Consider the following 17,352-nt stretch of genomic DNA (forward strand, 5'->3'; position numbering starts at 1 on the left):
TTTGAGCAAATGATCCCGAGTTGGGTGAATCTTGTCTGTCCAGAAGGCCTGGAATAGTCACACCTGTTGTGCTTTTATTTTTGTGAGGGTGCCTGTACGTTTGGTGGACGGTGTCTGTGTGAGAAAGCCAGCGGGTGCTGTGTGTGGATTTGCAAGCTGGCACGTGGTCAAAGGACCATGACCATTAACTCACTTGAGTTAACGAGACATCTGGTCACTTTGCATAGTTTGGTTCTTTGATGGCACGCTGCTCACACAGGAGTTGGTGGGTAGAGTAAGTCAAGAGCAGAGGCAAAATCAGGATTTATGAGAGGGAACGAAAACAGTTGACGACAGCCTGGAAACGGTGAATCTTTGCCTACGCGTAGTTGCGGTTAGCTAGTTAGCTGGCCACCGGCAAAAAGGTCTGGGCATCCTGCCCTTAAGTAGGCTGTAGGATATCAACGAAAACGATTTCTTTTCTTTTCTTTTTTTTTAACGTTTTATTTATTTTTGAGACAGGGAGAGACAGAGCATGAACAGGGGAGGGTCAGAGAGAGGGTGACACAGAATCTATGCAGGCTCAAATTTGAAAACCACAGACATAGTGGTGGGCTCGAATCCACGGACCGTGAGATCATGACCTGAGCCAAAGTTGGCCACTTAACCGACTGAGCCACCCAGGCGCCCCTCAATGAAAATGATTTCAACGTTTTTTTTTTTTTGTTTTTTTTTTGTTTTTTTTTTTATTTTTGGGACAGAGAGAGACAGAGCATGAACGGGGGAGGGGCAGAGAGAGAGGGAGACACAGAATCGGAAACAGGCTCCAGGCTCCGAGCCATCAGCCCAGAGCCTGACGCGGGGCTCGAACTCATGGACCGCGAGATCGTGACCTGGCTGAAGTCGGACGCTTAACCGACTGCGCCACCCAGGTGCCCCAAAATGATTTCAATCGCTTATGGATTCCCCCAACAGACCTTGAGTTGGGACTACATCAGAACCAAGAGGGTTTGTGACTTAGCTGGTCTGGGGCTGAGAAATTTGCATTTCTAGTAATTTGCCAGGGATGCTGCCTGGCCACACTTTGAGAAGCAAGGGCCTACGTGAAGAACGGGCTGTGTAACTTACTGAGAGTGCCCGGGGTGTGCCCGAACAGGGGCAGCGGGTCTGGCTTCCTGAGGCTGGGGGAGGGGGAGCAGAGGGTGAGACACAGAGGGGGCTGGTCTCTGACATCCTCGGGGTGGGGCACAGCCTCCTCTGTCCCCTGAGAGGCACCTCCCTCTCTTCTGGGCCCAGACACAGGGTCTGGGAGTAGAGATGGCGGCAAAGCCAGCCGGGGCCTCCAGCCGCAGGGCCAGCACCGACACAGGCTGTGCCACGGGGCCGGTGAGCCAGAACGAGCCTCCTCCAGGCTGAATGAGGCCGAGAGCCAGACACGGGGAGGGGCCGCGTCTCAGCACCATTCATCATCCCAAGAAAGTACACACACGTGAGGGCCGCTCCCCAAACGGGGAAAAGTGAGAACAGAATGCAGGTTCTTTGGAACGAAGAGAGAAGGTAACACTGGGGAGGGATACCGCTCCCTTTCCTGGGACTCCACACAGAAGCCGAGGGACCGGTGTCCTCCTCAGGGGTGCTGACCTGAGCCGGCAGCTCCACCGACAAGTGGGAGCAGGCAGGAGACCACAAGGCCCAATGCCCAGCCCCCCCCCACGCCCTGCCCTGCCCCGCCCCCAGGCTGAGGGGGAGGGGAGCCGCAGCCACGACCCCCCTCTGGGTGGTGCTGGCCTCCCTAGGGCAGGGACAGGGGCTACATTCAGTGATGGCAGAGAGCCCTCGTGAGCCCATGAACCTCCAATGTCCTGGAGGAGAGGGGCAGAGGGATTCCTGGGGAGAGGGGAGAGCCTTGAGGTCTCCGCCAGAGCAAAGGGAGGATTTGGAATCTTGGATTTACCAAAACACAAACAAAAAAAACTCAGCAATTTCAAAATTTGTTTTTAATTTGAGAAGTATAAAAGCAATACAAAAATGGCCCCCACCTGCAAGGAACAAGGAACCACTCAATAAATAGAGCCTGAGAGGGGAGGGTGCGGGGCCCGTGCGGGCAGCAGGTGCGCGGGGACTAGCGTGGGCGGTAGCAGTAAACGCCGTACCTGCGGCTGCGCGGGTCTGGGAAGCCGAAGCTTCGGACGCCAGGCTCCAGGGGCCCGCAGTTGGGACGCGGGTGAACCACAGGGTAGCGGGCGCTGCCATCTGCCAGCCAGCCGGCATCACAGCGGTCCAGGCCACGGAACTTCCAGGCGGCAAAGAGCTGGCCCACCTTGGCAATCCGGGCGCCATCTTTCTGGCAGGCCTCCTTGGCCTCGGCCAGCGTCAGCTTCTCAGGGTGGTCCAGGTAGTACACCTGCCCTGTGGGAAAGTGGGGTGTGAGGGCGGGGCAGCGCAGGGGGCAGCCAGAGAGGACGGGGGGAGGGGGCAGCTGCAGAAATGCCAGTCTCCAGAGGCCTAGCAATTAGGAGCCCAGGGGGTTCTGCCATGGATATTCAGGGGATACCTTCCCAGTTCTGACCCCTTCTCTGAGAGTCCCATCCCATCTGCTCTGGGGCTGGGGTCCCTCCAGTCCCTCCAGTCGTGTCTGTGCTCCACCCCACTCTTAATTGCACCCTGGGTGGGCACCCCACCTAGGCTGGACCAATCGGAGTCTCTCGCCCACTCAGTCATTTACTGAGCACCTACTACGTGCCCGGACACTCTTCTGAGTGACCGTGAATCCATGTCTGTTTTTATCTTCCCATGAAATGATCCTCTTTGTGGGACAGACGATGCTGTATTTGTCTATGATGCCCAGAGCCTAGGCTGGGCCCTAGCACGCAGTAGGCTCTCAAAACACATCTGATGAACGAGGAAACCAGCGATTGGTGTGAAACAGCAGCAAAGCACTCAAACACTCAGCCAGACGTGGCTTCAGTGTCGGCAGGTGCTCCAGACCTCCAGGCGAAGGTGCAGGCAGAGCGGGCAGGGAGGTCCTAACGTTCCCCCAGATGCCGCCCTCCCACCCCTGGCCTGTGCCTGGCCACGGCACTCACCCTTGAGGGCAGCGGAGAAGCAGAACACGTCATAGCGGTGCAGGCGGCGGTGACGCGGGCCGTAGCTGCGCACCCCGGGCGCCAGGCCCAGGCCACCACAGGGCTGCCGGGCCAGTGTGACGGGGTACTGCACCGAGGCGTCCTGCAGCCAGCCCGCGTTACACCAGTCCAGGCCCTCCTCCCAGGCCCGGAATAACTGCTCGAAGGAGGCCACCACCGCGTCCTGCTCCTCACACGCCCGCTGGGCCTCACGGAAGTTGAGCAGGTAGCGGCCCTGGGGGTGCTGGTAGGGAAAGACCACACCTGGGGAGGGAGGACAGAGGGGCTGGAACGGGTGGCCCAGCCGGCTGGAGACCCCGGTCCCTGCCCCCGGCACTCTGAAAACACGTAGTGGCTGGTTAAGCTCATGAACGGATCAGCCAGTTAATGTCCCCACGTATAGAGTGGGAATGCCACCTAATTCACAGGGCTGTCGCAGGAACCCCAGAGCTGTGGTCTCCATTGTGTCCCCCCCCCCTCGCCCCCGCCCAGATCATATGTTGAAATCCTGAGGCCTGATGTGATGGGATCAGGAGGCCACCCTCAGGAGGCACTTAGGTCATGAGGGTGGCATCCTCGTGAAGGAGATGATGCCCCCTCGCCCCTTCCACCCTGTGAGGACACGGCGAGCAGTCTGTGACCTGGCCGAGGGCTCTCACCTGCCGGTGCTGGCATCCTCCCATCCCCACCGGCCCCGCCATCAGGGATGAGGAATGTGACCCCTCCGGCCGCCAGGTGGGCTAGGGAGGCAGGTGCTGATGGTAAGAGCCCTTGACTTGCATTTTATGTTCAACTTCTCAGAAGAAGGTACAGGAGGTGCTACCCCATCCCTCATCTCACGCGGGAGGGGACAGGAGCTCCCAGGGGATGAGGCGTCTACCCAGGACGCCAGGCTGGGAGGGGGTGGATGTGGGGCCTGAACACGGTTCTCCGTCCGTCCCAGCCGTCTCCCTCACAGGTAGGAGAGGTCTGAGGACGCACAGCCCCGTCCTAGGGACAGAGACGGGACTGTCCACTGGAGCCCGCACACAGGGCCTGGCTGGTTTGGACAGCACTGGTTTGTGACTGTTGGGTTTTTTTGGTTTGGGGTTTTCGTCTTTTAGAAGAGCCTTACATAAAAATCCAGAGATTTCACGTAAAAATATACACTTCTCTTGTCAAATCAGAAACCTGGCTGCACGGACTCTGCTTCCGGACCTGAGTGGGGCACTCCTTTGGGATGGGATGAGGGTTCAGCCACTGAGTGGAGGGTTCAGTCCCCCCTACTCCTGTCACTCGCACCGGGCAGCCTCTTTGGTTTTGGGAGCGTCTCAGCTCCGTCTCTAATTGGCTGTGGGGCCAGTTCCTCTGAAGAGGGTGTGAGCCAGAGGGAGTAGAGGGTTCTGGAGCCCGACTGCCTGGGGTCGACGTCCTACGCTGCCATTCATGAGCTGTGAGACCTTAGGGAAGTTACTTGACGCCCCTGTTGCCTCTGTTTCCTCATCTATAAAACCAGACTGATGATAACAGCAGGGGTGGTCCTGAGGACTGCATGCTTGTCTAACGCACAGAGTTCTAGATGGTTTCTCAGGGCCTCACCCCGCAGCTCCAGCTCCACCAGGCCGCTCTCGTCCTCCAGCCCGTCAATGACCTCACAGCGGTAACGCCCGTAGTCCTCCGGCCGCAAGTCCCCGATCTGCAGCGACACTTCGTGCTCCCTGTCCTGCCGCAGACACACCCGGCCTCGGTAGTCTCCGAAGGAGCGGTGCCTCAGCCCGATGGCCACCAGCACATCCCGCTCCGGGGCCCCGTTCTCTGACAGCTTCCACCACTTGATGCGCACGGGCCTCGGGGACAGCAGGGCCGGCTCGTAGTGGTAGTGGCACGGCAGGGTCACATTGGCCCCTCGGTAGGAGAACAGGGTCTCCTCGGGCGTCTCTACCACCAGCCTCACCCCGTTGAAGACGCCTGCGGGAGAAGTGGGGTGCAGATGGGGACCCGTGGGGCACACGTGTACCCCTGCAGCGGCCACCCCCAGCTCCTCATCCCCAGCTCCCGCCAGGCCCGGGAATTAACACGTTGTAAGAACCGCCCTAACGCCGCACCCGTTCTGCAATGGGACTCTGCGTCTCCCGTCAAGAGGGGACTCCGTGTCCCCTTCCCCTCGAATCCGTGCTGGCCTTGCCACTCGCGTTGACCAAATGAACTTGGCAGGGGTGACTGTTCTGAGCCTGGGCTCCAGGAGGCCCCGCTGCTTCGGCTCCTTCTCGGAACCTTGCCAGCCTCCATGAGAACGAGCCTGGGCTCACCTGCTGGAGAAGGAGAGCCCCACGTGGAGCAGAGACGAGCCCTCCCAGCTGAGGCCGTCCTAGGCCACGCAGCCCCCAGCCGACCTGTCCCCGGACTGCAGGCACAGTCTGTGAGGAAATGGCGGCCAGCCCAAAATGCTGACCCATGGAATAAGCAACAAAACAAAACCGAAAAACCACCGCTGTTGTCTTAAGCCATTAAGTTAGTGCATAAGAAGCTAGCTGATGTAGTTAGGTGATAAGAGCGCCCCATATCAGGTGGCTGGTTGGGACTCAGATCGCCCTGAGTGTCCTTCCCTACCATGCTAACCACGGAAGAGCACAGCTTGTCCTTCGCTGTCTGTCCACCTGTCATCCATGATTCTTCCCCAAATACCTAGAAACACAGGTGAGAGGAGGCCAGGACTTCTACAGGAGACAATACTCAGGGCTCACGGGTGCCAATAAACACAGAGCCTAACAAACACCCCCCGCCCCAGAACCAGATTTATGCTGAGGCTGGCTCATCTTTAACTTGGGACCCAGTACAGAGGCCTATCTCCTGATATTGGGCCTGGACTTAGACCCCTGGAGGGACACAGGGTGGGGGAGGGGGGTAGGCTTGGGGCAAGCAGGAGATAAGAGGCTCCCTGCAGAGGACCTCAGGCTGCAAAAGCCAGATGCTTTGGTGCAGTGGTTCCCAAAGCGGGGTCCCTGAGCCAGCAGCAGCAACATTCCTGGGAACTTGTTAGAAATGCAAACTCCTGGGCCCCAGCCCAGACCTCCTGAATCAAAAACTCCGGGGGGGGGGGCGGGGAGGCCCAGTGATCAGTGTTTTAACAGTTCTCCAAGTGACTTGGCTGGTCACTCAAGTTGGAGAACCCTGGACAGGCAGTGGGCACGGAGGTTTGAGACCACAGGCCCGGAGGCAGCTAAGCCAGCCTTGCATCTCGGCTCCAACTTTCCACAAAGCTAATCTGATCTAGTCTAGAGACGTCCACCGACTCTGTAAACCACTTTCCTTATTTGTAGAACAGGGTAGTAATAGTACCAACGGCGGGCCGAGGTGAGGCCCAAATCAGGTGAGGTGGGAAACCTGGCACACAAAACGGGCCCAACAGACGTGAGTCAGGACTCTCATTCCGTGGCTACATCCTTTGTGTTGCCCAGTGCTCTTTGGTCAAGCTGTGTTTGAAGCTGTAACCCGAAGACCATGAGAACATTTGGCTGAATCATAATGCATCCGTACAACTAAACACTACACGGCCAGGAACCAAAAACACACAAAAAACAAACACTACACAGCCAGGTAAAATAGCTTGGCAGCTGTATATCCACTCACTGACCTTGGGGGGAAGAGCTGTATTCTACGAAGTGATGGCAAGATTCCCAAATCACATGTATAGCAGGAGGTTGAAGACAGTTTTCTTAATCTTATGTAAAAGGCTGGAGGGATACATCTGAAATGGCAGTAATGGTTCCCTCAGGTCGGGGGAGCTCTTTGTGATTTTGCTCACACGTATTCAGAGACTGACGGGAAATGGTGAGATCACGGGTAGAAAGTTTCCGTTTGTAAGTTTCCTTGAATCTCCTTAAAGTAGCGTTTGTACAAAAAATAAGTTCTAAGGCAAAGGAGGGTGGGAGGTCAAGTCATGGATGCCCCAAGCCATCCATCACTGATTCCTGGAACCTGTGAGGGTCACCTTCTACAGCAAAGTGGAGTCTACAGGTGGGACTAAGTTAAGGATTGCAGCCACAAGTATCTGTTTAGAAGGAGGCCGAGGAGATGGGAGGATGGAACGGGAAGGCGACGCGACCATGGAGGCAGGGACGGGGTGACGCAGCTGTAAGTCAAGGTCCATCAGCAACCACCAGACAGTGGGAGGGCCAGGGAACGGATTCTCCCCAAGAGCCTGAGGGAGGCTCACATCACGACCAGGGCCTGGGAAGTGTTTGTCCCCTCTGTCCTTCCGCAAACCAATCTCAGCATGGGTTCTTAAGATCTGCGTTCCCTGGGAAGCTGGCTCAACTCTGTGAGCGTCAGTTAGCTCATCTATGAAATGAAATAATCCACAGGATCTGCTTTCGGGGCTGCAAGGGCAGCCGGCATCAGCTTGGCCCGGTTGGTGCCTCCATTATGCTGGTTGTTAAGCTTGCCTATAGGTCAGGTGTTTGTGAGGATTATGAGACCATGTATGGAAGGTGCTAGAAGCATGCCTGACACATAGTAGGTGCACAACACATGCTAACTAAACAGTCACCTGCCCAGGGGTGCCTGGGTGGCTCAGTCGGTTAAGCGTCCGACTTTGGCTCAGGTCATGATCTCACAGTTCATGGGTTTGAGCCCCGCGTCAGGCTCTGTGCTGACAGCTCAGAGCCTGGAGCCTGCTTGGGATTCTGCATCTCCCTCTCTCTCTACCCCTCCCCACCTCTCTCAAAAATAAACATTTAAAAAAAATATTTTTAAAAGTCACCTGCCCAAAGCCACGTAGCTAGTAAGTGGCAAAATTGAGATTCAAACTCTCATCTGTCTAACCTCAAACCCCCTTTCCACTGAGGAACTCCAAGGGAGGTCACATTTAATTTTGATCTTGGAAAACTGGCAACTTCGGGAGCATTCTTAAGCACACCTGTGTCCCACACAGGTGAGATTGTCAAGTGCTTTCGGTTCCAATGCGCTCAAGCCTGAGGGCCTAGCAAACGGAGTAACTGAATCAGCCCTTGCAGTGATCTTAGAAATGCACCTGGTCCCCTGCAAGGGCCCGGATAGGGAAGGGGCTGCTGGCTCCGTGCCCTGTCCCGGCCTGGAACCTGCATATCACAGCAGGAGTCAGGAGAGGTCTCGGTCACCCAGTGGAGCCCAGAGCTAGATCCAGGAGGCCGCCCACCTTCGCCGTGGCTGTTGCCCAGGTTCCAGCCATTGGGCTTAGAGTAGTAGAAGCCGTTGTAGAAGGGCAGCCCGGAGACACAGGGCAGCAGGTACAACAGGAGCAGAGGACACATGGCGTCACGCACGGCCGCAGGGCCAGGGTGTCCGGGACAAGGCTGGAGCCCGGGGCAGGCTGGGAAGAGGAGAAAAACCCATTAGAGAAGCCTGCTGCGGCGGGGGGGGGGGGGGGGTGTCAGGGTCCCCTGGGTTCCAGCACCCACTGGTTCGCTTGCTCAACAGATAATTATGGAGCATCACGAGCACAGGCACGGTTCTCAGAGTCTAGAAGATGGGCTGGAGCAAGGCCAGGTCCCTGCCCTCGGGGGACCGCACCCCACGGGCAAGATGGGCAGGGAGGAAGCCAGCAAGGTCTCAGGAGGAGCCAGGAGGAGGCAAAAGTCCTGGAGAAGATTTCACAGGACAATAGGGCAGTGTCAACTTTTCAAACCGGACGTTTGAATTTGAAAAGTTGTGAGCAGCATTTCTCAGAGACTAAACTGGAAAATCTCGGGGTGCATTCGTGTTTAGCGAGGGGAGTCCTGCATCGTCGAGCTTTGGTTTCAGACCAGAGATGTCTTTTGAGGGGGGGTGGGGTGGGGAGGTCACAATGTGCAATTTGTTTCTGATCCCGAGTCAAGGTAAAAACCAACTTTAAACACCATTCCGACCTCGGTGGACACACAGAATAGGCAGCTAGTCCGTGGCTGTTTTGTTTTTTAATGTTGCATTTAAATATTATACCTTGATTACTGAGGGTTTTTTGGTGTGCGCACGCACGCTCCTCCCCCGCATTTTTTTCTGCACCCAAGGCTAACGCTTCACTCACCTGCCCCTCATCACCATTTGCTGAGCGCCTAAAGGTTTAAAAGACCGGCAGCCTTGGAGGAAGTCAGTATAGAGCCGGGGCAGAGGCGTGGGCTGTGTGGGGGGAGCAGAGGCCAGCGGTGGGGCCGCAGAGAAGGAGCGCGGAAACTAGACTGCAGACATGGGGGTTAGCCAGGCAGGAAGGACACTGGGGTGTGCCCAGCAAGGGCAGGGCAAACACAAAAGCCCAAAGGCCAGAGAGAAGGGGGGGGCTGGGAATGTGCTGGAAGCTATCTGTGCTCTTTTCTGCCCTGATCCCTGTGGTGGCTTCTCTTGGGGGGGTAGGGGTGGCTTCTGGCTTCCAGCAGGCTCCTCTCCCCAGCACCTGTTCTCACAGGACCTCTAACTCTATTTCCCTCTTTCCCCCCAAGACCTGGGGGGCAGTGGCTGTCATTGCTTGTCTGTGTCTTGTCCCTTGTCTGTTGCCCCCACCCCCCTCTAGAAGCTAGCCAGTCCTTATTAGAGTCTCTTTGGTGGAACCACCTAGGGTGAATTCTGTTCCTGCCAAGACCTGACTGATCTAGGGGAGAGGCCGTGAGCCATTGGGGCCCAACAAGCCGCTTTTTCCCTCTCTCCTTTGCCCCAAAGGCCCTGGGGTGCCAGGAAGGCTGTAAGCAGAGGGGCCACAGGATCAGACGAACGTCGCAAACTCCCCTCCCGGGGCTGAGTGGAAAGGGAACGTGAGGTGGCAAGGACAGAGCAGCAGCAGGCATCTGGGAAGCATGCTGATCATGCAGCCACGTGGAAAAACACTTAGGGTGTAATTTAAAATGGACAAAGCAGATGTGGGAATTGCCACTCTGCTATGATTGTAAGGTTGGGCCCCTGTGAGCGCGTGTTGTATGGAAACCAGAACGGGAGGAGACCGCAAAAGAGATGGGGGGAGGGGGGACGGGAGGGAAGGGGAAGAGAAAAGGAAAAGAGAGCACGGAACCCGTAAGGGTGGTCAGATTATGCAGGGAACCTTCTTGTTTCCAGAACAGTTAGGAACTCTTGGCAGGGGGGAGCGCAAATGTGCAGGAAGGTGAGAAGTAGAATCTACTCTCTTAGACGCCTTTGCGGAGAGCCTGAGGCCCGGACTTGCCCTCTGTGCCGGGCATTATAGTAAGACCCCGCCCTTCCGAGGTCTTGCTGCTTCCAAGAGTCCCCAGGTGACCCCCATAAAGCCTCACGGGGACTTGGATCTGGGCAGCCCAAGCACGATCAGGCAGCCTACTACGGAAGTTTGGGGGTAGGAAGATCTGGGTTCAAGTCGCATCTCTACTGCTGACAAGCTGTGTGATTGCAGGCTGGTTTCCTCGTTTGGAAAACTCCCTGGCCTATTTCTCCCCCACATGGTCTGCTTTCCTCCTACAGTAACAGAGCTCTAGACAGGTGTGTGCTCAGCTGAAAGCTGTATTCCCAGCCTCACTTTGCAGCTAGGAGAGCCAGAGCTGGCCAACGGCAGCAAGCCAAATGAACGTGCCACAGGGAGGCCTTGTGTTAAAACAGGGACAAGGGGCACCTGGGTTGGGTGGCTCAGTCGGTTAAGCGTCTGACTCTTGATTGGGGCTCAGGTCATGATCTCTCGGTTTGTGGGTTCCAGCCCCACGTCGGGCTCTGTGCTGACCGGGTGGAGCCTGCTTGGGATTCTCTGCCCACCGCCCCACACTCACACTGGTTCTTTCTCTCAAGATAAACATTAAAAAAAAAAGGGAGGGGCGCCTGTGTGGCTCAGTAGGTTAAGCTTCCAACTTCGGCTCAGGCTATGATCTCCTGGGTCATGGGTCCGAGGCCTGAGTCAGGCTCTGTGCTGACCGCCTGGAGCCTGCTTCGGATTTTGTGCCTCCCTCTCTCTCTCTCTCTGCTGCTCCCTTGTTCATGCTCTTTCCCAAATTAAACCTTGGGGAAAAAATGTTTCTAAAATACAGTTAGGGGATACCTCTTCCTGGTATTCTTTCCCTCAACGTGCTGGCACCCAAAGGGGCCACCTCCGTCTCAGATGTAAACCACAGGCTGAATGATAGAGCTGTGCCCCCAGCCCTGGACCTCCCCCATCTGCCCGGTCTCCTAAGAAAAACAACGTCCTATAGTATTAAGCCACCACATTTTGAGTCTCTTTGTGATCACAGCTTAGCCTCACTCGGGCTATCATTGGCATAAAGTTAACAGCTGAGTTTAATGAGCACTTACTATCTCATTTAATCCTCACAACTCCTGGAGGTGGAACTTCTCAGTAGCCTCATCTTATAGGTGGGAAAACCAAGGCACAGACCGATTAAATCATCTGCCCGAGGTCGTCCAGCTAGGACGTGGCAGAACTGGGATTCGAACCCACTCCGGCTCCAAAGCACGGAATGAGGATGTCAAATTCAGGGAGGTAGTGTGTGCAGAGCACGCAGCTCAGTGCCTGGCAGGAGGAGGTAGGAGGTAGTTTCCTTTCCCTTCCTTGAGGTCCCACGTTTGGAACCCAGAAGGAGGTGGAATGAGGACAGAGAGGCTGTTGACAGGAGCTGGATGTCCCAGGGTCCACCCTGTCCCTGGGCGGGGCTCCAGTGGAGGGCTCGCCAGGCCAGGCTGTCTGCCGCGTGCCCGGCAGCGCATCCGGCCCAGGTGCCTCCCAAGTGAGAAAGGGCCTCAGGATGAGCGAATGGAGATGTTTCTGCTACAAAGTAATATTTATGTGCTTGAAGAAAATGCATATTTTTGCATTAAATGCGTTAAAAAATAACAAGATCGGGGGGAAAATAAGGTTGGGGCAGATTGCTCAAAACCTGCAACTTTGCAGCCTGAGTGTTAACAAAACCAGAAACAGTCCTAGTAAAAAACGCCAGGACTTTTCATTCTCCACTGACACTGGCACCCTGTCAATCAGCCCTTTGAAGCCTCCCCCACAGAGGCAAGTGCTTCCTCCTCTGAGATGTAGATCTTTTCCGGCATTGGATTCCAGTAGAAACCAGATTTACTGAAATTAAGAATCTGACCCAGGGTGAAGCCATCTTCATTTTTTTTTTTTTTTTTCTTTTTAACTCCGGGGACATGTCTTTGCAATTTCTTCATGTGATTCCTACATTTATCAGAAAACTTTTGTGTTAAGCGGCCATCCAGGCATCCCTCCCTCCCCAAATCTATCGCGTCCTTGAGTTGACATGGTGCGGAGTTTAGGTCTTGAGAGGTGAGAAAGGATGCTGTATTCAAATCAGTTGGGTTCCTGAGTTTTGGGCCCTGAACGGCAGGAGCCTAGACCGTGAGAGACCTTTGTACTTGTACTAAGAAAGGCCCTTCCTGAGGACTGTGATTCTCCAGGAATCCGTCGCTTGCTAAAGCTTGCTCTTTGTGAGACCTCCTGTTCCGGTCGCTCCAATACATCAGCATGTTGAGAAAAATCCCCATTGAACCGATGCCACTCGGTGTTATCACTGACCTCAGTCCCTTGTTGTTCTTCCCAATTGGGAATGAGGTAATTCCTGGCTCAGAAACACGCCCTGAAGCAGGAAAGGCTTCTAGCACCTTGTGGTGTCCTCCAGGGAGCTCCTAGGCACCCCTTCCCAGCCCCAAAGACCCCAACACACACTCCCAACCTCAAGCCTGAGAACTGCACTTACTCCCTGGGTATTAAAGGGCTTCCGTGGCCAGCAGCTCCCTTGATCCTCCCAAGACCACCCCCACCCCCCCAGGCAGCAAGAATTTTATTCTCCCCAATTCATAGGTAAACAGAGGCACAAAGCAATTCTCTAAAGGTCACGTGGCCAAGACCGTAGAGGCAGGACTCTACTGAACCCTTAGGCCAACCCCATCATGGTCTGTCACATTTAAGGACTGCCTTCCACTTGTCAATGCATCTTCACGGATGTCCTTGCCTGTGGGTCTCAGTGTCAGAACTTTTGTCCCCACTGTACAAACGGAGGCTTGGAAATGCTAAGGTGCGTGGCTAAAGTTACCCAGGGTAATAGACGAAGGAGCTGGAATCTGACCTCATTCGCTCAGCGAGGATTTATCACACATCTACCATGTGCCAGGCACAGCTCTGGGCCCGCAGGATACAAATGAGAAATCTTCCTGGAGATTACGTTCCAGCAAGGGAAACAGCACAATGCAGGACGTACGTGATGTCCGAGCCATCCATGTGATAGGCTGAAGCAGGAGGGGGGCGGGGTGTGCCTGGAGACAGGATAGATCAGGACGCCTCCCTGAGAAGGGGACCAGCTGAAGGTGTAAACTTTGAAAATCCTAGGGAAAAGCATCCCGGGGTAGGGAACAGCAAATGCGAAGGCCTTTGGCAGGAATAGCCTGAAGTCCAATGAGGAGTGAGGAGCAAGAGAGAGGGTGGTGGGAAATGATGTTCACGCAGCTGTCACAGGACCACTGTGGACACGGAAGGGTTTTCAGCGGAGGACAGCTATGCCTCTGATCTACCTGATTCTAAGAGCACCATCCAGGCTATCTCCCTACCTCAGCTCAAGTGCGTGGCCTCATCCTGGCTTCTCCTTTCCAGCTAAAAAGCAGCCCTACCTAGTTCTCTTCATTACTTCCCGCTCCTCCATTCTGGACACACCCCTGTCTACTCTCTGGTTTAGGAACACTACAGCAGGGGCACCTGGCTGGCTCAGTCGGTGAAGCCCGTGACTCCTGATCTCAGGGTTGTGAGTTCGAGGCCCATGTTGGGTGTGGAGCCTACTTAAAACAAAAAAACCAAACCAAATTACAGTAAGTGGAGAGGTGTGATCTGGTCAACCCCTCTCTTTGCTGGAGGGTACCGAAAAAAACGTTCTGAACATCAGCCCTGTGTCCAGGAGCTGTGACCCTGATGGAAGCAGCCCCCCCCCCTTCCAGCCCTCTCTGGGCTGCACTCCTGTCAAAACATCTGACGTGTCCAGGCTGACAGATGCCCAGGTGACACCCGCTGGCTGGCTGGCTCTGGGAAGCCATTCGATTTCTCTGAACAGAAGCTTCCCTTCTCTGAACTGCGGTCTCCCCATCCCCAGAGAAGACTAACAGGGAAGCTCGAGGGTTGAACCCAGTGGCCACCCTGAACGTTAGGCGAAAGCATAAAGCTGCGTCCTGATTGCAAGCCACGGGTGGAAGATGCAGCTCAGCTGTCGCCCGGCCCCAGGCCCGTCTCTGACTGCTCCCACTCAGGGGAGCAATGGACCGCCTCCGTTCCCCTGACCCGCCTATCCTGGTCCCCAGCCCCTCAGAACCGCCACAGAGATGCCACCAGCCTGAAGGCCCAAGATCCAGTCCAGCCCAGTCACCTTGGCAGCTGGGGGCTCCCCAAATCGGCTGGAGCTCTGCCTGGGCAAAGACCCACCCGCACCCTGCTGAGAGGCCTTGAGCAAGTTATTCAACCACTCTACATCTCCACGACCTCCTCTGTAAAAACAAAGGATCAATACTAGCCCCTCACTCGAGGGCTGTGTTGAGGGTTATATAAGATGAATTATGTCCAGTCGCAATATATGGCAGGTGCTCAACAAAGAGCTGCTAATACATCTCGTCAGAAGAACACAGGGGCAGATTTCGGGTCCTAGAGTCAGACTGGCCACCTGAATTCGGTCCTGTTCCACCCACATACTAACACTGTATCAGTGGGGGCGCCCAGTTGGCTCAGTCAGACCATACAACTCTTGATCTCAGAGTGGTGAGTTCAAGCCCCATGATGGGTGTAGAGATTTCTTAATAAAATCTTGAGGCGCCTGGGTGGCTGCATCAGTGAAGCGTTTGACTTTGGTTCAGGTCATGATCTCATGGCTTGTGAGTTCGAGCCCCGCGTCGGGCTCCGAGCTGATGGCTCAGAGCCTGGAGCTGCTTTGGATTCTGTGTCTCCCTCTCTCTCTGCCCCTCTCCCAGATCTCTCTCTCTCTCTCTCTCTCTCTCTCTCTCAAAAATGAATAAACATTAAACACTTTTTTTAAAGATTAAAAGTTATCAGTGGGCAAGTCACGGAGTTTCACTTTCCCCATCTGTAGAAGGGGGATCACCATTCCAATCAAAAGATTAAAGGAGAGAATAAGGAGGGTGAGCACTCAAAAGATTAGTCATTATTACTAGTGTTAACAGTGCACAAGGTGAACTCTCATGTTACTTCAGTGGATCTTTCTCCCCTCTCATTGCCTAGGAGAGAAAGCAGCCACCACTGCCTTCTCTTTACAGTTGGGGAAACTGAGGCTAAGGGCACGCAGATGAGTGAAATACCCAAGGCTTTATCTTTGGTAACTCCTCCGGCAGAAGTTAGAGAAAACTCCAGTCTCCGGGCCACCCATCCTTTGCCTCTCCCAGCACCACTTGCCCTCTCCCAGCACCACTTGCCTCGGGTCCCCTCCACACACCAGAATAAGCTGAACCCCACCTTGGAAGGAAGATGGGCCACACACCTCCCCTCAGACTATTCTCACCGTGCGACGGAGAACCGAGTCCCCCAAACTCCAGCAGGGGGCAGCATTGCCCTCCAGGACTCCATAAGCCCCAGCTCCGCGTGAGGAATTTGACTTCGGTGCCCCCTGTTTAGACAAGGTTGACCGGCGCCTTTGAAACCTGCGGGCCCCGTAAAGTGGAAGCCGGAGGTGTTTCCTACCAGCATTCCCACCCCGCTGGCTCATGCAGGGCGGCGGGAGAGGGGCCTCTCCGTCACCTCCCCCTGCTGCCCCGAGCAGAAGCACTCCCCGGGGTCAGCCCTGGGCACCGCGGTCGAGGCCGGGTCACAGGCTGCTGAGGCCACCCAGCGAGTTGGTGACACAGCTGGGTCCTTCCTGGCCGCTCACCGGACCTAAATTCCTTCCCGAAGGATCCCATCTCCTACCCATCTCCCTTCTCGCCGCCCTCTCTCTGTGCCTCTGGTCTCACCGCCCTAAGGCAGAAACCCCGGTGAACCGAGGCCTGAACCCGACGGGCATCCTTTGCGCTTGCCCTACGCAGAGGCCAAGAGGCGCAGGTCCGCCCGCGGGTCGTCCCCAGCCCCCCACCTCACCCCCGAGCTCCAGGGAACCCCGGAGCACGCGACACGTGCCGCGGGGCAGAGCCAGGCGCGCGGTGCACCGTGCTGGAGGTTGCAGGACCCAGACCGGACGAGACCGGCAGGGATCGGCGGGCCCCGGTGGCAAAGGGCTGGACCGGGCGGTGGTCTCAGAGGCCTCGGGTTTCGCTGGGCATTTGCTTCCTCGTGGCGAGCCCAGGGGATCCGCGCCCCTCTCCCCGCACTCGCGCCCGCGGCGCGCCCCAGGGGCGATCAGAACCCAGCTCCGCCCGGCCCCGCGGTGCCCAGCGCACTCCTCCTGCCCGCTTTCCCGACCCTGCCCGAGAGGCCTGGGGCCCCGCGGGAGACCCAAAGCGGCGAGGGGAGAACCCGGCCCGTACGGGAGCCCGAGGAGCCCGAGCTCCCCCGAGCTACGCACCGTCCCCAGGCGGCTCCTCGACGGCCGGAGCGCTCGGCCTCGGACGGTCCGGGTCCCAGGGATCCTGAAGCGCTTGAAAGGAAGCGGCTGCGGACAAATCCCCGCGCTCCCGCCTGGCCAGCCCCTTAAAGGAACAGGCGCCCCTTTCCCTCCCAAGGGCTGGGTCCAAAGGGAGGAGCTGTTGCCGACTTGCGCGGTCTCCAGCCTCGGCTGGGGACCACCTCCAAAACTGAGTGTCCACGAGTTGCCGTCACATCTTAGAAAGGGGTAAGTGGGAAATGGAAGAGGCGCATTAACTGAGGAGGGTCCCATTAATTAGATCACTCCCGTTTACCAAAAACAGTGGGACTGAACAGGGGGAGCCCCTCCCCAGCTCTCTGCAGGTGGGCTATGGCTGCCGCCCACGTTAGGGAGAAGTAAGGGTAAGGAATGTCCTGCCTGCCTACTTTTCCCTGCCCTGTAAGACAAGAGGGCAAGGACATCCCTCCTGCCCATGGTTTTGGCCGTCATGAAATCACCAGACTGCTAACTCCGTGTCTGGAGCAAAGATGCTGATGGTAGTGCGTGAGGCTTGAATCGGTGGTCTTGGAAGGAGGGAAGGTGGTTAGGGGTGCTCCCTGCAGCCAGCAGGGGCAACGAGGCTTCTGACTGGTGCTCCAACAGGGCTACGGTAGGGCCCTCCCTTAGAATCCTGCCAGCAGTCTAATCAGCCATCCGGCCTCACCTCCCAGAACTGTTTGGACAGGGTGTCTTGTTTCCGCCCTGGCCGACAGGGGTCCTGGGCTGGACAGTTTCCCTCAGCAGAGAAGCCGAGAGAT

General features: G+C 56.3%; 1 protein-coding gene across 1 annotated transcript; it reads right to left on the reverse strand.

Moving 5' to 3' along the window:
• Nucleotides 1-1,957: 1,957 nt before the first annotated feature.
• On the reverse strand, nt 1,958-16,634 carry HAPLN3 (hyaluronan and proteoglycan link protein 3). The gene is made up of 5 exons (XM_025919129.2): nt 16,535-16,634; nt 8,260-8,433; nt 4,683-5,051; nt 3,066-3,368; nt 1,958-2,388 (listed from the first exon to the last, which is right to left on the reverse strand). The coding sequence occupies exons 2-5, from the start codon at nt 8,372-8,374 to the stop codon at nt 2,102-2,104; spliced, it is 1,074 nt and encodes a 357-aa protein (XP_025774914.2). The 5' UTR covers nt 8,375-8,433; nt 16,535-16,634; the 3' UTR covers nt 1,958-2,101.
• Between the last annotated feature and the right edge of the window lie 718 nt (nt 16,635-17,352).

This window comes from Puma concolor, chromosome B3 (assembly GCF_028749965.1).
Source record: "Puma concolor isolate L17-30 chromosome B3, mPumCon1.1.hap2, whole genome shotgun sequence".
Lineage (NCBI taxonomy): Eukaryota > Metazoa > Chordata > Mammalia > Carnivora > Felidae > Puma > Puma concolor.